The sequence below is a fragment of the Oncorhynchus masou genome, chromosome 24 (assembly GCF_036934945.1).
Source record: "Oncorhynchus masou masou isolate Uvic2021 chromosome 24, UVic_Omas_1.1, whole genome shotgun sequence".
NCBI lineage: Eukaryota > Metazoa > Chordata > Actinopteri > Salmoniformes > Salmonidae > Oncorhynchus > Oncorhynchus masou.
Window position 1 is genome coordinate 36,283,785 of NC_088235.1, and position 22,343 is coordinate 36,306,127.

The following is a 22,343-nucleotide window of genomic DNA, read 5'->3' on the forward strand; positions in this document are numbered from 1 at the left end:
AGCTCTTGAGGAACACTACAGTGGCGCACGAAGTATGATCATGCATCGTTTTCTCTTCAGACAAGAGCTCAACTGCCGGGTGAGTCCGTAGCACAGTTTGTCTCCTCTTTGAGAGAGCTAGTGGGACCATGCATATTCGGACCACTCAAAAACAAGTTTGTAGGTGAACAGTTCATTGAAAAAATATAAAGTGTGCCACTGAGGGAGAAACTGTTGTTCGAGACTGATGATCTGACACTGAATGTCACGCCCTGACCATAGACAGGTTTTATGTCTCTATTTTGAGTTGGTCAGGGTGTTATTTCGGTGGGCATTCTATTTTCTATGTTTTGGTATTTCTTTGTTTTGGCCAGGTATGGTTCTCAATCAGGGACAGCTTGTCTATCGTTGTCTCTGATTCGGAATCATACTTAGGTAGCCCTTTTTCCCTCCTTACAGTGTGGGTAGTTAACTTTGTTTGTGGCACTTAGCCCTGTAAGCTTCACGGTTGTTTCTTTCGTTTGTTGTTTTGTTGGCAACATTTTAAAATAAAATAAAACGTACGCTCACCACGCTGCACTTTGGTCCACTTCTTTTTGACGGCCGTGACACTGAAGCAAAAGTGTCACTTTTGAACAATGCCACTTAAGAATCATTCTTCTCACATGTTCCACTGCAGAGACCAGCAGTATCCCTCTAAAGCTACAACCACATACTGATCGCAATCATTGGGACTGTCCCACTGCCAGTCTGTTACAAATCCACACTGGCCACACAGTTCTGCATTGCAATAGATGGCGCTAACATCCTGGGACTGGACTTATTTCATGCCCTAGGATTGCACATGTGCAGCACTTGCCTATACCAGTGTGTATGGAGTACTCACAACTGTTTGAGTGGTTAGGTAACCTCAGAGGTTTTGTCCATTGGCCTACAGTCACCAAAGAGGCCAAGCCAGTAATCCAGCCATTGCGGAAGAAGCCCATTCTCAAGGGATTTGACAACCTCCTGGAGGATGACATCATCAAGCCCATTGATACCTTGTCCTTGGGTCTCTAACCTGGTCGTTGCGCCCAATTAAAAAGGTGATCTTCGAATCTGCATGGACCGCAGGGCCATGAACAAAGAGATTATTCCCGACAAGTACCCGCTACCAACCGCTGAGAGGCTCACAACCCATTTTTATGGACACTGTGTTAACAACCCTCCAGGCAAGCTTCAATGCCATACAACTCTCATTCTGTGGCCTCCAATTGCTCTTAAATACAAGTAAAACTAAATGCATGCTCTTCAACCGATCGCTGCCTGCACCTGCCCGCCTGTCCAACATCACTACTCTGGACGGCTCTGACTTAGAATACGTGGACAACTACAAATACCTAGGTGTCTGGTTAGACTGTAAACTCTCCTTCCAGACACACATCAAACATCTCCAATCCAAAGTTAAATCTAGAATTGGCGTCCTATTTCGCAACAAAGCATCCTTCACTCATGCTGCCAAACATACCCTTGTAAAACTGACCATCCTACCAATCCTCGACTTCGGCGATGTCATTTACAAAATAGCCTTCAATACCGTACTCAACAAATTGGATGAAGTCTATCACAGTGCCATCTTTTTTGTCACCAAAGCCCCATATACTATCCACCATTGCGACCTGTACGCTCTCGTTGGCTGGCCCTCGCTTCATTCTCGTCGCCAAACCCAATGGCTCCATGTCATCTACAAGACCCTACTAGGTAAAGGCCCCCCCTTATCTCAGCTCGCTGGTCACCATAGCATCACCCACCTGTAGCACGCGCTCCAGCAGGTATATCTCTCTGGTCACCTCCAAAACCAATTCTTTCTTTGGCCGCCTCTCCTTCCAGTTCTCTGCTGCCAATGACTGGAACGAACTACAAAAATCTCTGAAACTGGAAACACTTATCTCCCTCACTAGCTTTAATCACCAGCTGTCAGAGCAGCTCACAGATTACTGCACCTGTACATAGCCCACCTATAATTTAGCCCAAACAATTACCTCTTTCCCTACTGTATTTATTTTATTTTATTTATTTATTTTGCTCCTTTGCACCCCATTATTTTTATTTCTACTTTGCACATTCTTCCACTGCAAATCTACCATTGCAGTGTTTTACTTGCTATATTGTATTTACTTTGCCACCATGGCCTTTTTTGCCTTTACCTCCCTTATATCACCTCATTTGCTCACATCGTATATAGACTTATTTTTCTACTGTATTATTGACTGTATGTTTGCTTTACTCCATGTGTAACTCTGTGTCATTGTATGTGTCGAACTGCTTTGCTTTATCTTGGCCAGGTTGCAATTGTAAATGAGAACTTGTTCTCAACTTGCCTACCTGGTTAAATAAAGGTGAAATAAAAATAAATAAATAAATGTGTCCACGGTATTCAGCAAACTTGACTTGAGGCAGGGATACCTCCAGGTTCCACTGGCACATGATAGCCAAGATCTCACTGCATTAATACACACATGGGGCTGTTCAGGTACAAACGCATGCCATTCGGGCTCAGCTCCGCGCCCAGCTGTTTTCCAAAAGATTATGACTCTTCTTCTGGCAGGCATCCCTGGAGGGTCAATCTATCTGGATGACATTGTGGTGTACGGTGCATCACAGACAGAGCACAAATCTGACTTGCAGCAGGTGTTTTATCAGCTCTTTGAGAACTGGGCCAGACTCAACACTGAAAAGTGTTTGGGGTGTCAGACGTCAAGTTTCTTGGATACAGGCTCTCAAGCCAGGGCATCACCCCCATCCTGTCCCATATGGATGCCATTCTCACCTTGCCTGAGCCTCAGTCCGCAGCACAGCTGACGTCATTCCTTGGCATGGCAACATACTACTTACGGTTTCTTCCAAACTACGCTGAGACAACCGTTCCTCTTCGACGGCTTCTGAAAAAAGACGCACCATCAACATGGCCTCAGGACTGTCGGCATTCTGTTTATTTACTTTTTTTTAAACCTTTATTTATTTACAATGACGGCCTACCCCGGCCAAACCCGCTACAATAACTGCTACGCAGGATCTCAAGGTAGAGCTCGCATCGATCCCAACACTGGCTCACTTCGACACATCAGCACAAACGATTGTCACCTGTGATGCCTCGGCACTCGCCTTGGATCTGTTTTGTCTCAACTGCATGGAGGTGTGGAACGGCCAGTGGCTTTTGCCTCACGGGTTTTGTCTCCGACTGAACAAAAGTACTCTGTGGGAGAGCTGGAGGCCCTGGCTTGCATGTGGGCATGCGAGCACTGGCACTTGTACTTGTACGACAGACCATTAAAACTCTGCACAGACCATCAAGCCCTCAGGCCCTCAGCACTTCTGGTCACACAGGGTTCCAGACACAAGCCTCTATGGCTTTTCAGATGGGCAGATCATCTGAACCAGTATGATCTTGAGTTCACCCCAGGATGCCACAATGTTATGGCTGACCTGCTGTCCAGGACGATCTCACCTGCATCAATGGTGTGCATGACAACAGAGGGGGACAACAACATCTGTGTCCACATGCTACATGCCCCACTGGAAGCTACAGTCACAATGCAGGAACTCAAACAGGCATCACAGGATGACAAGCTGCTCACAAGGCTTCGCATCCTACATCAGGTAAGGATGGCCTGCTATGGTGGACGAAGACCTACTGCCGTTTTCTTTATTTTGATTATTTTCTACATTGTAGAAATAACACATATGGAATCATGTAGTAACCAAAAAAGTGTTAAACAAATCAAAATGTATTTGAGATTTGAGATTCTTCAAAGTAGCCACCCTTGCCTTGATGACAGCTTTGCACACTCTTGGCATTCTCTCAACCAGCTTCATGAGGTAGTCATCTGGAATGCATTTCAATTAACTTCTTGGTGCAGCCATCCCGTTAGCGGGATCATTTTCGTCAACATCCGCTGAAAAATGCAGAGCGCCAAATTAAAATCAAATTACTAAAAATATTTCATTTTCATTAAATCACAAGTGCAATATAGCTAAACACAATTTAGCTTGTTGTTAATCCACCTGGCATGTCAGATTTCAAAAAAAGCTTTACAGCAAAAGCTATCCAAGGTTTTATGTTAGGACATCTCTCTCAGCAGACAAAACATTACAGACAGCAGCAAAGTAGATTGGTCACGAACGTCAGAAAAGCAATAAAATTAATTGCTTACCTTTGATGATCTTCGGATGTTTGCACTCACGAGACTCCCAGTTACACAATAAATGTTCATTTTGTTCGATAAAGATTATTTTTATATCCAGAAACCTCCCTTTGGTTGGCGCGTTATGTTCAGAAATCCACAGGCAGGTCATGACGGGGAGATGAAAATTCCAAATAGTATCCGTAAAGTTCGTAGAAACATGTCAGCCGTTTTTTATAATCAAACCTCAGGTTGTTTTTACAATAAATAATTGATAATATTTCAACCGGACCATAGCTTTTTCAATAGTAGAGAGAGAGACAATGTCTGCTCCAAGAGAGACTATGTCTGCTCTAATCTGATATCTAATTACATGCATATTCTAGATTCTGGGCCTGAGAAATAGGCAGTTTCATTTGGGTACGTTTTTCATCCAAACATCAAAATACTGCCCCCTACACTCAACAGGTTAACAGGTGTGCCTTGTTAAAAGTTCATTTGTGTAATTTCTTCCTTCTTAATACTTTTAAGACAATCAGTTGTGTTGTGACAATGTAGGGGTGGGATACAGAAAATAGCTCTATTTGGCAAGAAGAGAACAAATAAGCAAAGAGAAATGACAGGCCATCATTACTTTAAGACATGAAGGTCAGTCAATGTGGAAAATATCAAGAACTTTGAAAGTTTCTTCAAGTGCAGTGGCCAAAACCATCAAGCACTATGATGAAACTGGCTCTCGTGAGGACGGCCACAGGTAAGGAAGGCCCAGAGTTACCTCTGCTGCAGAGGATAAGTTCATTAAAGTTACCAGCCTCAGAAATTGCAGCCCAAATAAATGCTTCACAGAGTTCTAGTAACAGACACATCTCAACATCAACTGTCCAGAGGAGACTGCGTGAATCAGACCTTCATGGTCTAATTGCTGCAAACAAAGCACTACTAAAGGACACCAATAAGAAGAAGAAACTTTCCTGGGCCAAGAAACACGAGCAATGGACATTAGAACAGTGGAAATCTGTCCTTTGGTCTGATGAGTCCAAATTTGAGATTTTTGGTTCCAACTGACGTGTTTTGTGAGGCGCAGAGTGGGTGAACGGATGATTTGTGTGGTTCCCACCGTGAAGCATGGAGGAGGAGGTGTGAGGGTGTGGAGGGTTTGCTGGTGACACTGTGTTGATTTATTTACAATTAAAGGCACACTTAACCAGCATGGCTACCACAGCATTCTGCAGCGATACGCTGTCCCATCTGGTTTGTGTTTAGTAGGCGTATCATTTGTTTTTCAACAGGACAATGACTGTGTAAGGGCTATTTGACCAAGAAGGAGAGTGATGGAGTGCTGTATCAGATGACCTCAACCCAATTGAGATGGTTTGGGATGAGAAGCATTCCTCATGAAGCTGTTTGAGAGAATGCCAAGAATGTGGAAAGCTGTCATCAAGGCAAAGGGTGGCTACTTTGAAGAATCTAAAATATAAAATATATTATGATTTGTTTAACACTTTTTTGGTTATTACATGATTCCATATGGGTTATTTCATAGTTTTGATGTCTTCATTAACATTCTACAATGTAGAAAATATTGTAGAATGTCCAAAGTTTTGACTGGTACTGTATACAGTGCATTCCGAAAGTATTCAGACCCCTTCACTTTTTCCAAATGTTGTTCAAAAATGTATTAAATAGTTGTTTTATCTCATCAATCTTCACACAATACCCCATAATGTTTTGCTCATACATGAGGTCGAAGGAAACTCTCTGGCTGGAAACCAAAATATTTTCAATTGTCATTTGGCCCCGGGTTTACTATACATATGATGAGGCGGAAAGCTAATTGTAGATCTCGTTAAATGTTCCATCGATTTTCCCATACAGTATGGCATTTGGTTAAATTTGAATGGTAACTCCAATATCTTGCCTGAGTTCTCAGATTTCCTTTGTTCTGCTACATTCCAACAATAGGTGTTTCATCATCCTTACATGATGACATTGGGCATTTTTTTGTTTTAACATACAGCCTCATTGCATTACTGCTCTCACCAGGAGCCTTCGTTCCTGTACATAATAATTCCACCGTAAATGTATATCACAATTGAATCATAGATGTCTTTGCTTGACTGAGTGCACCAATTCATTTGTAGCTGCTTGAACTTTTCGGTAAAATCTCCATAGAACCGTTTGTAATACAGGATGGTGCTTCTTGCGCTCCCTTTTTCTGTTTCCATTTCGTTATGTCACCAATCCAAACAACATTTCTATTTATTTCGTTTGTGACAGTTTTACATCATCCACTCTTTTCCACCCCTGATCCCTCCACCCTAGCCACTACTGGCCCACATCCGTCCTCCATGGCCCTACCTGCCCCTGACTCCCCATTCTGCCCCTGATCCTGCACAGCAGCAAACTCAGTCCAGACCCCCGGACTCAAAGCCACCTTCTCCCCTTCCAGCAGCCCCAATCTCACCACCAAGTCAGTTCAGGGAGCCACCAGGCAGTCAGTGAGGAGGCAGACCAACACCCAAGAACAGCCAAGAACCACCCAACTACACCAACGACTCGCAAGAGGCCCTCATCCACCTCTGAAACAGAATGACCAACTCCGGTCCCGGAGCTCCCCAATTACCCATCATTATGACCCTGACAAGACACTCAAAAATACTTTCTTCAGACAGCTATTCATGTTTCCCTCCCTACTAGGAAATCCATCCATAGATGGCACAAGGTTCATACAGAGGACTGCCCGCACAGATGCACTCACACCGAACACACCTACCGACTGTTTGTGAGTTCTCTGTGGTCAGTTGGGTCTGGGTCCTGTTTGTTCCCTCTGTCCTCCAGCATCCAGTGTCCAGTGTTGCTGCAGCATCGCTCCTCCTCCAGCACCGGCTCAGGGTGATGGATGCACCCCCCATCACCCCCCTGTTCCCACTACACCTCTCTCCCACTTCCTCCTTCTACACCTACAGTGCCTTGCAAAGTATTCACCCCCCTTGGCATTTCTCCTATTTTGTTGCATTACAACCTGTAATTTAAATTCATTTTTATTCGGATTTCATGTAATGGACATACACAAAATAGTCAAAATCGGTGAAGTGAAATGAAAAAAAATTACTTGTTTCAAAGAATTCTCAAAAAAATAAAGGGAAAGGTAGTGTGTGCATATGTATTCAACCCCTTTGCTATGAAGCCCCTAAATAAGATCTGGTGCAACCAATTACTTTCAGAAGTCACATAATTAGTTAAATAATGTCCACCTGTGTACAATCTAAGTGTCACATGATCTGTCACATGATCTCAGTATATATACGTTCTAAAAGGCCCCAGAGTCTGCAACACCACTAGGCAAGAGGTACCCCCAAGCAAGCAACACCATGAAGACCAAGGAGCTCTCCAAACAGATCAAGGACAAAGTTGTGGAGAAGTACAGATCAGGGTTGGGTTCTAAAAAAATATCAGAAACTTTGAACATCCCACAGAGCACCATTAAATCCATTATTAAAAATTGAAAGAATATGGCACCACAACAAACCTGCCAAGAGAGGGCCACCCACCAAAACTCACAAACCAGGCAAGGAGGGCATTAATCAGAGAGGCAACAAAGAGACCAAAGATAACCCTGAAGGAGCTGCAAAGCTCCACAGCGGAGATTGGAGTATCTGTCCATAGGACCACTTTAAGCTGTACACTCCACAGAGCTGGGATTTACGGAAGAGTGGCCAAAAAAAAGTTATTGCTTAAAGAAGAAAATAAGCAAACACATTTTGTGTTCGCCAAAAGGCATGTGGGAGACTCCCCAAATATATGGAGGAAAGTACTCTGGTCAGATGAGACAAAAATGTAGCTTTTTGGCAATCAAGGAAAACACTATGTCTGGTGCAAACCCAACACCTCTCATCACCCCGAGATGATCATCCCCACAGTGAAGCATGGTGGTGGCAGCATCATGCTGTTGGGATGTTTTTCATCAGCAGGGACTGGGAAACTGATCAGAATTGAAGGAATGATGGACGGAGCTAAATACTGGGAAATTCTTGAGGGAAACCTATTTCAGTCTTCAAGAGATTTGAGACTGGGACGGAAGTTCACCTTCCAGCAGGACATTGACCCTAAGCATACTGCTAAAGCAACACTCGAGTGGTTTAAGGGGACATACGTAAATGTCTTGGAATGGCCTAGTCAAAGCCCAGACCTCAATCCAGTTGAGAATCTTTGGTATGACTTAAAGATTGCTGTACACAAGCGGAACCCATCCAACTAGAAGGAGCTGGAGCAGTTTGGCATTGAACAATGGTGGCTCAACAAAGTACTTACTTTGGGGGGGTGAAACGTATTCAGTTTTTATGTCTTATTTCTTGATTGTTTCACCATAAAAAAAAATTGCATCTTGAAACTGGTAGGCATGTTGTGCAAATCAAATGATACAACCCCTCCAAAATATATTTTAATTCCAGGTTGTAAGGCAACAAAATAGGAAAAATGCCAAGGGGGGTAAATACTTTTGCAAGCCCATGTATGAGCAAAAATTTCAAAACATATATTTTTGCTTTAGCATTGTGGGCTATTGTGTGTAGATTGATGAGAGAAAACAACTATTTAGTACATTTTAGAACAACATTTGGAAAAAGTTAAGGGGTCTGAATACTTTCTGAATGCACTGTGTATACAATACCATTCAAAAGTTTGGACACACCTACTCATTCAAAGGTTTTTCTTTATTTGTACTATTTCCTACATTGTATAATATTAGTTAAGACATCAAAACTATGAAATAACACATGGAATCATGTAGTAAACAAAAAAGTGTTAATGCCAAGTCACACTCTTGGCATTCTCTCAACCAGCTTCATGAGGAATGCTTTTCCAACAATCTTGACGGAGTTCCCACATATGCTGAGCACTTGTTGGCTGCTTTTTCTTCCCTCTGCAGTCCAAACCATCTCAATTGGGTTGAGGTCTGTGATTGTGGAGGCCAGGTCATCTGATGCAACACTCCATCACTCTCCTTGGTCAAATAGCCCTTACACATCTTGGAGTTGTGTTGGGTCATTGTACTGTTGAAAATGATAGTCTTACTAAGCACAAATGATAGGCGCATACTTACTAAGCACCAACCAGATGGGATGGCATATCGCTGCAGAATGCTGTGGTAGCCATGCTGGTTAAGTGTGCCTTGAATTCTAAATAAATCACTGACAGTGTCACCAGCAAAGCACCATCACACCTCCTCCTCCTCCATTCTTCACGATTGGAACCACAAATGCGTAGATCATCCATTCACCTACTCTGCATCTAACAAAGACACGAAGGTGGGAATCAAAATCTCAAATTTGCATTTCCATAGGTCTAATGTCCATTGCTCATGTTTCTTGGCCCAATCAAGTCTCTTCTTATTATTGGTGTCCTTTAGTAGTGATTTCTTTGTAGAAATTCGACCATGAAGGCCTGATTCAAACAATCTCCTCTGAACAGTTGATGTTGAGATGTGTCTGTTACTTGAACTATGTGAAGCATTTATTTGGGCTGCAATCTGAGGTGCAGTTTTTTTAATGAACTTATCCTTTGCAGCAGAGGTAACTCTGGGTCTTCCTTTCCTGTGGCGATCCTCATGAGAGCCAGTTTCATCATAGGGCTTGATGGTTTTTGCGACTGCATTTTAAGAAACTTTCAAAGTTCTTGAAATTTTCCGCATTGACTGACCTTCATGTCTTAAAGTAACGATGAACAAGAACAGCGCAAACAAGCAAAGGGAAATGACTTAATATGGACTTGGTATTTTACCAAATAGGGCTATCTTCTGTATATATAATATTGAAATGGAAGGAGTATCAGACCACTGCAAATCTACCAAGACCTGGCCGTCCCTCTAAACTTTCAGCTCATACAAGGAGAAGACTGATCAGAGATGCAGCCAAGAGGCCCATGATCACTCTGGATGAACTGCAGATATCTAAAGCTGAGGTGGGAGACTCTTTCCATAGGACAACAATCAGTCGTATATTGCACCAATCTGGCCTTTATGGAAGAGTGGCAAGAAGAAAGCCATTTCTTAAAGATATCCATAAAAAGTGTCATTTAAAGTTTGCCACAAGCCACCTGGGAGACACACCAAACATGTGGAAGAAGGTGCTCTGGTCAGATGAAACCAAAATTGAACTTTTTGGCAACAATGCAAAACGTTATGTTTGGCATAAAAGCAACACAGCTCATCACCCTGAACACACCATCTCCACTGTCAAACATGGTGGTGGCAGCATCATGGTTTGGGCCTGCTTTTCTTGAGCAGGACAGGGAAGATGGTTAAAATTGATGGGAAGATGGATGGAGCCAAATACAGGACCTTTCTGGAAGAAAACCTGATGGAGTCTGCAAAAGACCTGAGACTGGGACGGAGATTTGTCTTCCAACAAGACAATGATCCAAAACATAAAGCAAAATCTACAATGGAATGGTTCAAAAATAAACATATCCAGGTGTTAGAATGGCCAAGTCAAAGTCCAGACCTGAATCCAATCGAGAATCTGTGGAAAGAACTGAAAACTGCTGTTCACAAATGTTCTCCATCCAACCTCACTGAGCTCGAGCTGTTTTGCAAGGAGGAATGGGAAAGAATTTCAGTCTCGATGTGCAAAACTGATAGAGACATACCGCAAGCGACTTACAGCTGTAATCGCAGCAAAAGGTGGCGCTACAAAGTATTAACTTAAGGGGGCTGAATAATATTGCACGCCCAATTTTTCAGTTTTTGATTTGTTAAAAAAGTTTGAAATATCCAATAAATGTCGTTCCACTTCATGATTGTGTCCCACTTGTTGTTGATTCTTCACAAAAAAATACAGTTTTATATCTTTATGTTTGAAGCCTGAAATGTGGCAAAAGGTCGCAAAGTTCAAGGGGCCCGAATACTTTCGCAAGGCACTGTATATTTATATATATATATAAAAAGTTCAAGGGGCCCGAATACTTTCGCAAGGCACTGTATATTTATATATATATATATATATATATATATATATATATATATATATATATATTAATACAGGTAACAGTGGAGGACAGAGGAGCCTTTTAAAGAAGAAGTTACAGGTCTGTGAGAGCCAGAAATCTTGCTTGTTTGTAGGTGACCAAATGCTTATTTTCCACCATAATTTGCAAATAAATAAATTAAAAATTTATTTTCTGGATTTTTTTCTCTCATTTTGTCTGTCATAGTTTAATTTAGTCAGCCACCAATTGTGCAAGTTCTCCCACTTAAAAAGATGAGAGAGGCCTGTAATTTTCATCATAGGTACACTTAAACTATGAAAGACAAAATGAGAAACAAAATCCAGAAAATCACATTGTAGGATTTTTAATGAATTTATTTGCAAATTATGGTGGAAAATAAGTATTTGGTCACCTACAAACAAGCAAGATTTTTCGGCTCTCACAGACCTGCTCTCACAGACCTTCAACTTCTTTAAGAGGCTCCTCTGTCCTCCACTCATTACCTGTATTAATGGCACCTGTTTGAACTTGTTATCAGTATAAAAGACACCTGTCCACAACCTCAAATCTTTTTAAGTGGGAGAACTTGCACAATTCGTGGCTGACTAAATACTTTTTTGCCCCACTGTATACATATACACTGCTCAAAAAAATAAGGGGAACACTTAAACAACACAATGTAACTCCAAGTCAATCACACTTCTGTGAAATCAAACTGTCCACTTAGGAAGCAGCACTGATTGACAATAAATTTCACATGCTGTTGTGCAAATTGTCAACAACCCAGCAGCATGACCGCTACCTCCGCCTTTGTGCAAGGAGGAGCACTGCCAGAGCCCTGCAAAATGACCTCCAGCAGGCCACAAATATGCATGTGTCTTCTCAAACGGTCAGAAACAGACTCCATGAGGGTGGTATGAGGGCCCGACATCCACAGGTGGGGGTTGTGCTTTACAGCCCAACACCGTGCAGGACGTTTGGCATTTGCCAGAGAACACCAAGATTGGCAAATTCACCACTGGCGCCCTGTGCTCTTCACAGATGAAAGCAGGTTCACACTGAGCACATGTGACAGACGTGACAGAGTCTGGAGACACCGTGGAGAACATTCTGCTGCCTGCAACATCCTCCAGCATGACCGGTTTGGCGGTGGATCAGTCATGGTGTGGGGTGGCATTTCTTTGGGGGGCCGCACAACCCTCCATGTGCTCGCCAGAGGTAGCCTGATTGCCATTAGGTACCGAGATGAGATCCTCAGACCCTTTATGAGACCATATGCTGGTGCGGTTGGCCCTGGCTTCCTCCTAATGCAAGACAATGCTGGACCTCATGTGGCTGGAGTGTGTCAGCAGTTCCAGCAAGAGGAAGGGATTGATGCTTTGGACTGGCCCACCCGTTCCACAGACCTGAATCCAATTGAGCACATCTGGGACATCATATCTCGCTCCATCCACCAAAGCCACGTTGCACCACAGACTGTCCAGGAGTTGGCGGATGCTTTAGTCCAGGTCTGGGAGGAGATCCCTCAGGAGACCATCCGCCACCTCATCAGGAGCATGCCCAGGCGTTGTAGGGAGGTCATACAGGCACGTGGTGGCCACACACACTACTGAGCCTCATTTTGACTTGTTTTAAGGACATTACATCAAAGTTGGATCAGCCTGTAGTGTGGTTTTCCACTTTAATTTTGAGTGTGACTCCAAATCCAGACCTCCATGGGTTTATACATTTGATTTCCATTGATAATTTTTGTGTGATTTTGTTGTCAGCACATTCAACTATGTAAAGAAAAAAGTATTTAATAAGAATATTTCATTAATTCAGATCTAGGATGTGTTATTTTAGTGTTCCCTTTAGTTTTTTGAGCAGTGTATATAATATAAATATATATATATATATATATATATATATATATATATATATATATATATATAGGACAAAACACACATCATGACAAGAGAGACAACACAACACTACTTAAAGAGAGACCTAAGACAACATCATAGCAAGGAAGCAACACATGACAAGACAGCATAGTAGCAACACAAAATGGTAGCAGCACAAAACATTGTACAAACATTATTGAGCACAGACAACAGTACAAAGGGCAAGAAGATAGGAACAACAACACATCACTCAAAGCAGCCACAGCTGTCAGTAAGACTGTCCATGAGTGTCTTTGAATGAAGAGAATGAGGTAAAACTGTCCAGTTTGAGTGTTTGTTGCAGCTCATTCCAGTCGCTAGCTGCAGCGAACTGAAAAGACAAGAAACCCAGGGATGTGTGTGCTTTGGGGACCTTTAAAACCTCTACAGGATCGGTGGGTATGTGGAGGATGAGGGCTGCAGTAGATATCTCAGATAGGGGGGAGTGAGGCCTAAGGCCACCACCTGTAATAACATCTGCTCAATATGTGTATGCGACATATACCATTTTATTTGATTTATTTATTTGGCTATTTTTTAAATGATTTTATCTTTGAATCGTGTAAAAAAATGTATATCCTTTTAAAGATTTCTGTGGAGAGAAACATTTGAGTATAAACACGTTTTTTCCTATACTTGTGAAAAATAAAAACGTATCGTAATTTCTTAATAGATATTTGAATATGCTCCTCTCCAGTTCTTGCACATCAACGCCTTCCTTTAAAAACGTGACACGCATAGGTTGTGTGACAGGTCACGTGATGGTAGAGGAGCAACGGGACCAGCCGGATGGAGGGGTGAGCCGATGTTTAACCCGATTGAACGACTAGTCTATCTAGCGAGCATTCCTCCTTTCCCCTACGCTCAGTTAGAAAGAGGGAGAGAGATATTTAAAAACGAGAGTCGCAAATTAGAATTCAGAGACGGGTTGGATTTGGATGATCAAGGCAACTCGGCTATTAACAACGGGACAGAAGGACTCGAAAAATGGCCACATATACACCGCTGAACCCGAAAGAACTGGCGAGGCGTGTTTGAACGCGACGGAATCTTTTTGTTTCGGTGTGATTTGCAAACCAAACGAGTTTTGGGAATAACCGAGGCCCTATATCCTCGGTGGATTCTTTATTTTTCTTTTTTTGAGGAGGAGCGCAAGATTGATGACCGCCACCTTTAACAAGGCCAGAATAGCGACATCTCCTTTAAATTAAGATTAGACTGGTGCATTTATATGTAATAATATGTAAAACCGTGGTAGTCGTAAATATTGTAAGGTAGTCTTATTTGTTTGTGCAGCGACAGAAAATGGTGAGATGACTTCTCAGAATTAAAACGATTTCATTAAGCTTACGAAGTCAGTGGAGTGAAATGGTTTTAGCTGAACGTGAGCTGATAATAGTTATGATCTGTCCCTGATAAACCAAAGGAATGAAGCCAGGACACATCTTTGGGCCTGGATACGTTTTGCTCGGTCTGTGTGTATGATCCGAAGGCTCGCCACAGAAGCCAAACATTCCAGTGGATTCTAAAAACCCTGGCCTTTGTTTTGTGCTTATGAACTGAAGTCGGTTAAACCATAAACTATGCAGTAAATCGCCTTCTAATGAAGTATTGTTGGACCTTTTTAATAATTAAGTCGTTATTAGGCCCAAGTAGCCGAGAAGAGTATTTGGTGAGAAAAGTCTAGGCCTTGTGTACAGATATGCGAGTGTTGCCTGTGGAAGCTTTATAGCTGACGACGTTACACATCAAACAAATAGGCTGTAGTTTTGTCGCTATTGTGAGGATCAAAGTCCGTCGCAACGTGGTGCAATGTTTATTGAAGGGCTAAGGACACTTGTCACATGTATCTGATTTGCAATCCTTGTATTTTTGTTTCATCCTTGTACCAAAAAGATGTCACGAGCGTAATCGTATTAATTGTGAACGTACCCAAAATAGTCGGTGTATTATTGGAAGAGGATAAAATAACAATTAATGTGCCCTTTGGAACATCGCCGTTGTATCAACCTTGGCCAAGCTTCATCGATTTACAGATGGCTTTATTCAGGGTGACGGTATAGGAATAATTTCGGCAACGCAATATTTTACTTATGTTCATTTCTGGACCTCAATCGATTGAGAAACAAACATAAGCGGACGAGGAAGTCAAGGCTAGCTTGTCAAGCTAAAGTGAAGGGCTACGCAGACGGAGAGGAAAAGGTGAGCGTCCGCCTTTCATCAGCTGTATAGAAATTAATTCGGCTCGGCGGTGATGTAACCGTACAAACGACCCTAATTTAGACCGATTCAATTTAATGTCTGAACCGTGTTGCTTGGTAGATCTGTGCCTTTATTGCTATCATACCGTAGCTGGAAATACGAAAAAATTTTAGCTGCGAGAACTAGGCCTAGGCTATACTACGCACAAAGTGAACCATTCGTCAGCCGTTACAGTAGCCGGTTATTGCCTAACCGTGTGATTTCAGAGAAACGAAGGCCTTGCCAACCCTTTACGGTAATTTGCATAACGTCAGCCCGGACCGTGTGTCGTAATCACCGTGTTTTCATCGTTTCCCTGAGGCCTTTCCTGGTGGCTGTGGAATCTGCCTAGGTTTACCTGCTCTGCACAAACAGGATGTGCACTGCTGCCTGGATTTAAAGCAATAGTTGAGAGCTGAGGACATTCATTCACCAGTCGGTTGGACTAAACTGGTTGAAAGTGCTAGTGATAATAATAACACTTTATTGCTGAGTTTGTTGCACAATAGACAAATATCACTAAAGGACTAGTAACATACTGGACTTTCTGTATACAGTCATAGGTCTTCCCTCAGTCCTCAAGACATTTGATCTATAGTCAGGGGCTTAGTTCATGGCTACAAATCCATAGTCAATCCATAGGATTGTTATTTTTTTTCATGTGAGAAGGTCTTCGTCGAGTGTCTGTCCACCGCTCCCAAAATGGCCTCCAACATGGCGACCTCCGACCTGTCCGAGACATGGAGGAACTGTTTCGAAGAGGAGCTGATCTGCCCTATCTGCCTGCACGTCTTCTCCGAACCTATCCAGCTGCCCTGCAAGCACAACTTCTGCCGGGGCTGTATCTCGGAAGCCTGGGCTAAAGACTCCTCCCTGGTCCGCTGCCCTGAGTGCAACCACGCCTACAGTCAGAAGCCTGCTCTGGAGAAGAACCACAAGCTGTCCAACATCGTTGACAAGTTCAACGCTTTGTCTGTAGAGAAGGCCGCCTCGCCGGTACTGCAGTGTATTCTGTGCCGCCGTGGCCCCCCACTCCCGGCTGTCAAGGTTTGCCTGCGCTGTAGCGCCCCCTGTTGCCAGAGCCATGTCCAGACACACCTGCAGCAGCCCTGCTCTGCCCTGGGACACCTGCTGGTGGAGGCTGAGGCAGTCAAGGCCTGGACGTGTCCTCAGCACGACGAGTACAGACTGTACCACTGTGAGGCAGAACAGACAGCTGTGTGTCAATACTGCTGCTTCACACGATGCCATCCCAGTCACGGACACGGAGTCACTGACGTGGAGCTACGCCGCAACGATATACGGGTAAGACTAAAATCTGTTTTTTTTTACACACACTTTGATTTAAGAACAAAGCGGCTCAAATTGGGGATAAGTGTGTGTGTCGGACTGTCAGTCCTCGAGTGTATGCATTTTTCCAATTGTGATCCAATCCAACCCCCATTCTCATCTGTTGAGAGTGACAAACAATGTGTTAGAGTGGAACAATGAGGGGTCTAAGCCAGCCTTATCTCCCCAGCACAGGTGCATCCTCGCCTGGGACCGCCAGCTGGGAGAAGGGGGGGGTTGTATGGAGGGGGAGGAATGAAGTGCGATTCTTCTGTGGTAGAAGAGGAGGAATGGTTGTTTATGGTTTCCTTTTTGTTTTCTTGTGATGGTCTTATTTGCTGGGTTCTAGAAGGGAAAGCTGTGGTTGGTTTAAAAATGACCAACCTATCCCCAGGTTGGGGATATGAGGGGCTAGTCAGTCATACAGGCTTTTCTCCTGACTCATATTGGTGACTACTTCTGGCCTCTGACTCTGTTTTATGGCTCTGTTAATACTCTGTGTGCATTAGCTTGTTAGTAGCCTACTCTGTCTGTTTTTGTGTGTGTGTGGGGGGGAGATCAACCACATTGGAATGGTTAGGAAGGTTCTTGTATAATGAACTACAGTGTGAATTTCTGTCTTCTGATTTTTCCCTGTGACTGACTACCATCTCCATTTTTGTAATGAGTGACTCTGGGAGCCTGAAGTTAATGTACTGTGACAGTGTTACTGCTTAAGTGCATCTTGTGTTGGGGGTAGAGATGCTCCCCATGACCTCTCCACCATGGTCCCCAGCTCCACCCCACCTCCTCAGGGCATGACTGACCTACCTCCCCATATCACTCTTTTCCACTGGGGGTCCTGGTGGAAAATATGTTAGATATGCCATTTCTATCCATCAGTCACCCCCCAGTACCTTTTAAAGGTACTAAACATCCCCCATCATCCCTGCCCCAGGATTCTGCTCTGAGCCTGAATCTATCAGCATTCAGGTGACATACCACTACTACCATGGGCATGCAGTGAGATAGTATAAGAGCAGTGTCCTGCCCTACTTATAATCTTTGCCCCCAGGAAGTGTAATTGTGGCGTGGCCCTCTGGTTTGGCCAACCTGGGCATGTGTGTTGTAGCTGTGCCAACACCAGCCCAGAATAACTAGTGTTTTGACAACAGTACCGTGAGTGGGCCTAGTGTATGTGGTGTTCTGAGAGAAGAGTATCTCTCTCATTCCTCATTCACCAGAAATAGCAATTGGTTGCCATGACAGCTCCATCCCTCAGATAAACTGTTTGTTAGATGGAGACTAAATTGGCTGTCTCAGCCACCTAGAGGCCTGATGGTGTTTCTCTTTTCATTTGATTTTATTTGTTCAGCTATGTATGAGGAGTTATCGAACCCAACTATTAATGACATTACCATTTCTCTCTCTCTCAGCAAAATCTATTGCGGCAGCAGGAGAGGGTGGAGGAGAGAGTTCAGGACATCGATGAGCAGCTCTGTAAACTCGACTCTGACAAGTGTGTGGTGGAGGTATGTCTGATTTCTCTCACTCTTTCTCTCCCACACCTCAGCCAGTGAGCATAGGCTGCACACACCCATGCACATGCATGTATACCGTGTGTGTATAACGGTGCGTGTTCTCTCCTACAGGATAGAGTGTGTGAGCTAAAAGAGGAGGTGCGTGTGCAGTACCAGCGGATGCAGCACTTCTTGGAAGAAGACCTGTCCCGAACACTGGAGGTTCTAGAGCGGGCGCGTTCTAGGTTCTGCCAGGAGAACGCGGGCCAGGTTCTAGCTCTGGGAGAACAGAGACACGAGGCCCAGAAGCTGCTCAGCTCAGTCCACACGGCCTTTGGCAAGGCTGAGGAGCTGGGCTTCATGAAGAATACTAAACCTGTCAAGATCCTCATGGAGAGGTGAGAGATGGCTTATTGCACACATTACAACTGTAGTCATGTTACAATTGTCATGATACACAATACTTTTTTATTTATTTAGAACAGAATTCCAAACTCCTTATCTTTTTATGACAGGATCAAACATGTAACAGGGAGACAGAACCAGAACTATATTTTTAATGGAGCGCTAATATACCAGGCTTGTTGCATACATATTTGTGTGTTGCAGGTCTCAAGCGTGCGTGGGAAGTGCGCTCCCTCCCTACAAGGTGGGCAGTCTCAACTCTAAGCTGTTCCTGTCAGAACTCTCCAAGAGAGAGAAGAGCCTACGGAAAACACTGGAAGGTAGGATCAAGAGAATCATCTTTACAGAGAATTCACACCTGTATCTGTTTGTGTTGGTAGATCAAGGGAATTCATATTTGGCTTTAAGTCTGATCCCCCTCTTTCTCTCCCTCTCCAGCCCCCCTAGCCCCTCCCTCCTCGTTCCTCCAGTCCGTCCAGGCGTATCCCAGCGGCCTTGGCTCCGGGGCAGAGAAACGCAAACACTCCTCTGCGTTCCCAGAAAGCAACGGAAGCACCGGGAAAACGTCTGCTTCCGGGTTCAAGGACTCCTCATCCAAGCAGCCCTACCTAGGCCCAAACTCTGCCCCCGGGGAGGGCCAATCCTCCAATCAGCAGCCTCTGGTTCCCTGTGGCTCCTCCCACATGAATGAAAATGGCGGAACAGGAAGTGGAAGTGGCTCTCTAACAAATCACCATTCAGGATCTGTGTTCGGTCCCTCCCACTTCCCCCCTGCTGGCGGTAGCTCCTCCCATACTTCTCAGCAGGCAGTGCTCCCCCAGTATGGCGGGCGTAAGATCCTGGTGTGTACCATGGATAATTGCTACTGCTCTGGGGTACCCTCTGTGTCGGGCCACCGCGGCCACCCTCCCTACCCACGTTCAGGCTCCTTTCCCTGGGTAAGCACCCAGGACTACCCCCCTCCCCCTGGCCTGGCCTCTGGAGCGCCAGCCATGCAAGGGCTGGCTGTCAGAGACTGGATAGATGCACAGCAGACGCACAGACACACAGACTTCTATGGCCTGTATGGGCAGCCCTCCACCAAGCACTATGTCACCAGTTAACACGCATACATGCATTTATCTATACACACACATACTTCTACAGGCAAACTGCTCTCTACTAAGCACTACGCTACTAGTTAAATAAACACGTCTACATATGTAGACAAACACAGAACCTACATACATACAGGTACACACAGACATTCACGTCTACATGTTATACGGACAGTCCTCTGCTAAGCACCATGTTACGACTCGTATAGATGCACTTACAAGCACTCTCGGGGGCAGGGTTGACATGTATTCGTTTTCTCTGTCAGACACACAGTGTACTGTATGATGATATACGTGTCTTTGTGCAAAAACTGTTGACGCTGAAGCACTTCGGCTCAACTGAAATGTTTTAGCGACATCTCCTTCCCTGTTGTAGTGAGATCGATAGCCTTATGTTATAATTATTTTCCATGTTTATTGAACATGGTCTGATAACTGTAAAGAGAACAATGGTTTATTACTGTTACAGCTCTGGTTTTGTCTCCTCTCCTTGCTGAGTTCAGGGATGTACTGTTCAGCTTGAACACATTCGCTCTTCCAAGTTCTCTTCTGTGTGTGGACTGGGACCCCCTCCCATGCACTTTGGGGGTGGGGGGGGGTGGGGGTGTGTTGGGATTTCTCTCTGTGTAGAAGTTGCTCTGTAGACAGGTCTAGGATTAGCTACCCTCCCTATAGACAGGTCCAAGATCAGCTGACCTGTGTCCCAACCTAAAACATCAGTGGGTCAAATGGTAGAACCTGTCCCTAGATCAGGGTTTTGGGGCAACTATAAACTTCATTATGGACCTTCTTTATTCCCATTAATCCAAATCCCATCAGAGAGGGGATCCGACACCCTTCCGTTGTGCTGCCAGGCTTCCCATCGGATTGAATTCTTCCATCTGAGAGAGCTCCTTTTTTTTGTTTCATTAATATTCGGATCATGACATGAGTGATTCCCATATGGCATATGAGTAATCATACCATATGAGCAGGTATCATGTTTGTCTTGAAGACAATTGGACTCGTAGACAGGATGGTGGTTCGGCGAGCAACTACATGGCCTGGACTGTACTGGACAGACCAAACAAATCAACTCGTGCGTTAATAATGTACTTCCTGCAGGGTGACGTCACTTCCTTTTAACAAGCACACGCTCTCGGCTTCCTGTTTGCAGCTGTAAGCATGCGGGGAAGAGTTTTATAAAGCACTCTGGAATAAAAAAATAAATAAAAGAACAAGTGAAAAATAAAAAAGATGAGTGGAAGTAATGGTTGAGGGGTTTTTTTTCATGAACTTTTTCTATGAGAAACTGGACTGTTTGACTTAAGCATTGGTTTTAAAAAATGCTGGAAAGGAACTGTTACAAGAACAGTCAACCAATAGAAGAAAAAAATGGGAAACTTTTTTTTGTAAATATTTTGAAATGAAAAATAAAGGACGTCAATTGGAGGGTTCCAAATAAATCAAGGCATTTAAGATACTTCCCTCCATTTCTTGATCACAACTCAAGTCTCTTCCTCTTTTCTCTTGTCAGCCTTTATTTTCAGATCTGTGAGGTAAATAGTTTTACTTACTGATACTGAACTACACTTCTATGTGAATGTGGATGCTACCATGATGGCGGATAATCCTGGCTGAACCGTGAATCATGATGAGTGAGAGCTAGATGCACAAATATCATACCCCCAAGACATAACCTCCCACCATTACACTAACAGGTGGTGAGCATTTTGTTTTTGGGGGGGTTATGACATTTGTTTAACTTTCTCACTCATTATTCACGGTTCATTTAGGATTAACCATCATGGTAGCATCCACATTTATGTAGCAGTGTTTAAACATATTATTTACATGAAGTGACCCCTACATGATTTACCGTTCACTTCTTTTGGGCACTAAATAATCTGAAACAACCGAAACACACAGCAAATGCATCCAACAAATGTGTAGTCACAAGCTTGATAATTGTAGTCATTGTGTGCTATGAATATGGGACCAAATACTTAACTTTTCACTACTTGAATACACATATGTGAATTTGTCCCAATACTTTTGCTCCCCCAAAATGGGAGTGAATATGTACTAACAGTGATGTAATTTCTAAAAGGTTCACCCAATATGCATGAAAATACACTCATTAAAGCTGACAGTCTGCACTTTAACCTCAGTCATTGTTTGATTTCAAATCTTGAGTATAGAATCAAAAGAAAAGACAATGCTTCACTGTGCCAAAAATTAGAGGGCACTGTAAATATCATTGCTTGGTATGTAGTGGGTTGAAGGGGAGACTCCCATAAGAATACAACCACCACACATATTGTAAGACATCCAACTGACCCTGTCATTTACTGGGTGTTCGTCTGAGTGAAGCTGCCAGTAGACCCTGTGGTCAGGGGTGGTAGACATACAGTCAAAGTTGTGCTGCTCTTTCTCAGTAGTGATGAGTCACTACTGAGTAGTGATGAGTTTTCCTCTCTTTCACTCAATCTCACATACTGGATCAAAGTCATTCAGCTCTGTCTCTGGTGGAGTCAGGGGTGGGGAAGTTGGTAAAACGTTGAGGATAGGTTATAAAGAAAGCTGTGCTCCAGTAAACAAACTGGTTGGAGAAGTCATCTTGTCTCTGAGGCGAGGTTGGTCTGTGGAGAGCCGGGTGCCTGAATCTGGGTCAGAATCTTGAGTTGGCTGTCCGCCCCCTCACCCGTTCAGCTCACACGCACAGTCGTCTGTTAACCAGAG

The 22,343-nt window shown here is 43.8% G+C and overlaps 1 protein-coding gene across 2 annotated transcripts; it reads left to right on the plus strand.

The window, feature by feature from the left end:
* The first annotated feature begins 13,265 nt into the window (after positions 1-13,265).
* On the plus strand, positions 13,266-21,766 carry LOC135512104 (E3 ubiquitin-protein ligase TRIM8-like). Of its 2 annotated transcripts, XM_064933770.1 has the most exons (6): positions 13,266-13,446; positions 15,962-16,597; positions 18,037-18,132; positions 18,253-18,518; positions 18,730-18,845; positions 18,964-21,766. In XM_064933770.1, exons 2-6 carry the CDS (start codon positions 15,995-15,997, stop codon positions 19,626-19,628), a joined length of 1,746 nt encoding a protein of 581 aa, XP_064789842.1. In that variant the 5' UTR covers positions 13,266-13,446; positions 15,962-15,994; the 3' UTR covers positions 19,629-21,766. The 2 variants fall into 2 exon arrangements, with proteins under 2 accessions (XP_064789842.1, XP_064789841.1); XM_064933769.1 differs by lacking the exon at positions 13,266-13,446 and having other exon boundaries at positions 13,464-16,597.
* Positions 21,767-22,343: the final 577 nt, after the last annotated feature.

Coding starts and splice junctions, on each gene's coding strand:
- LOC135512104 (XM_064933770.1), top strand. CDS start 15,995: ATGGCCTCCAACATGGCGACCTCCGACCTGTCCGAGACATGGAGGAAC. Junction 16,598..18,036: donor TACGCCGCAACGATATACGG/GTAAGACTAAAA, acceptor TCTCTCTCTCAG/CAAAATCTATTGCGGCAGCA. Junction 18,846..18,963: donor CCTACGGAAAACACTGGAAG/GTAGGATCAAGA, acceptor CTCCCTCTCCAG/CCCCCCTAGCCCCTCCCTCC.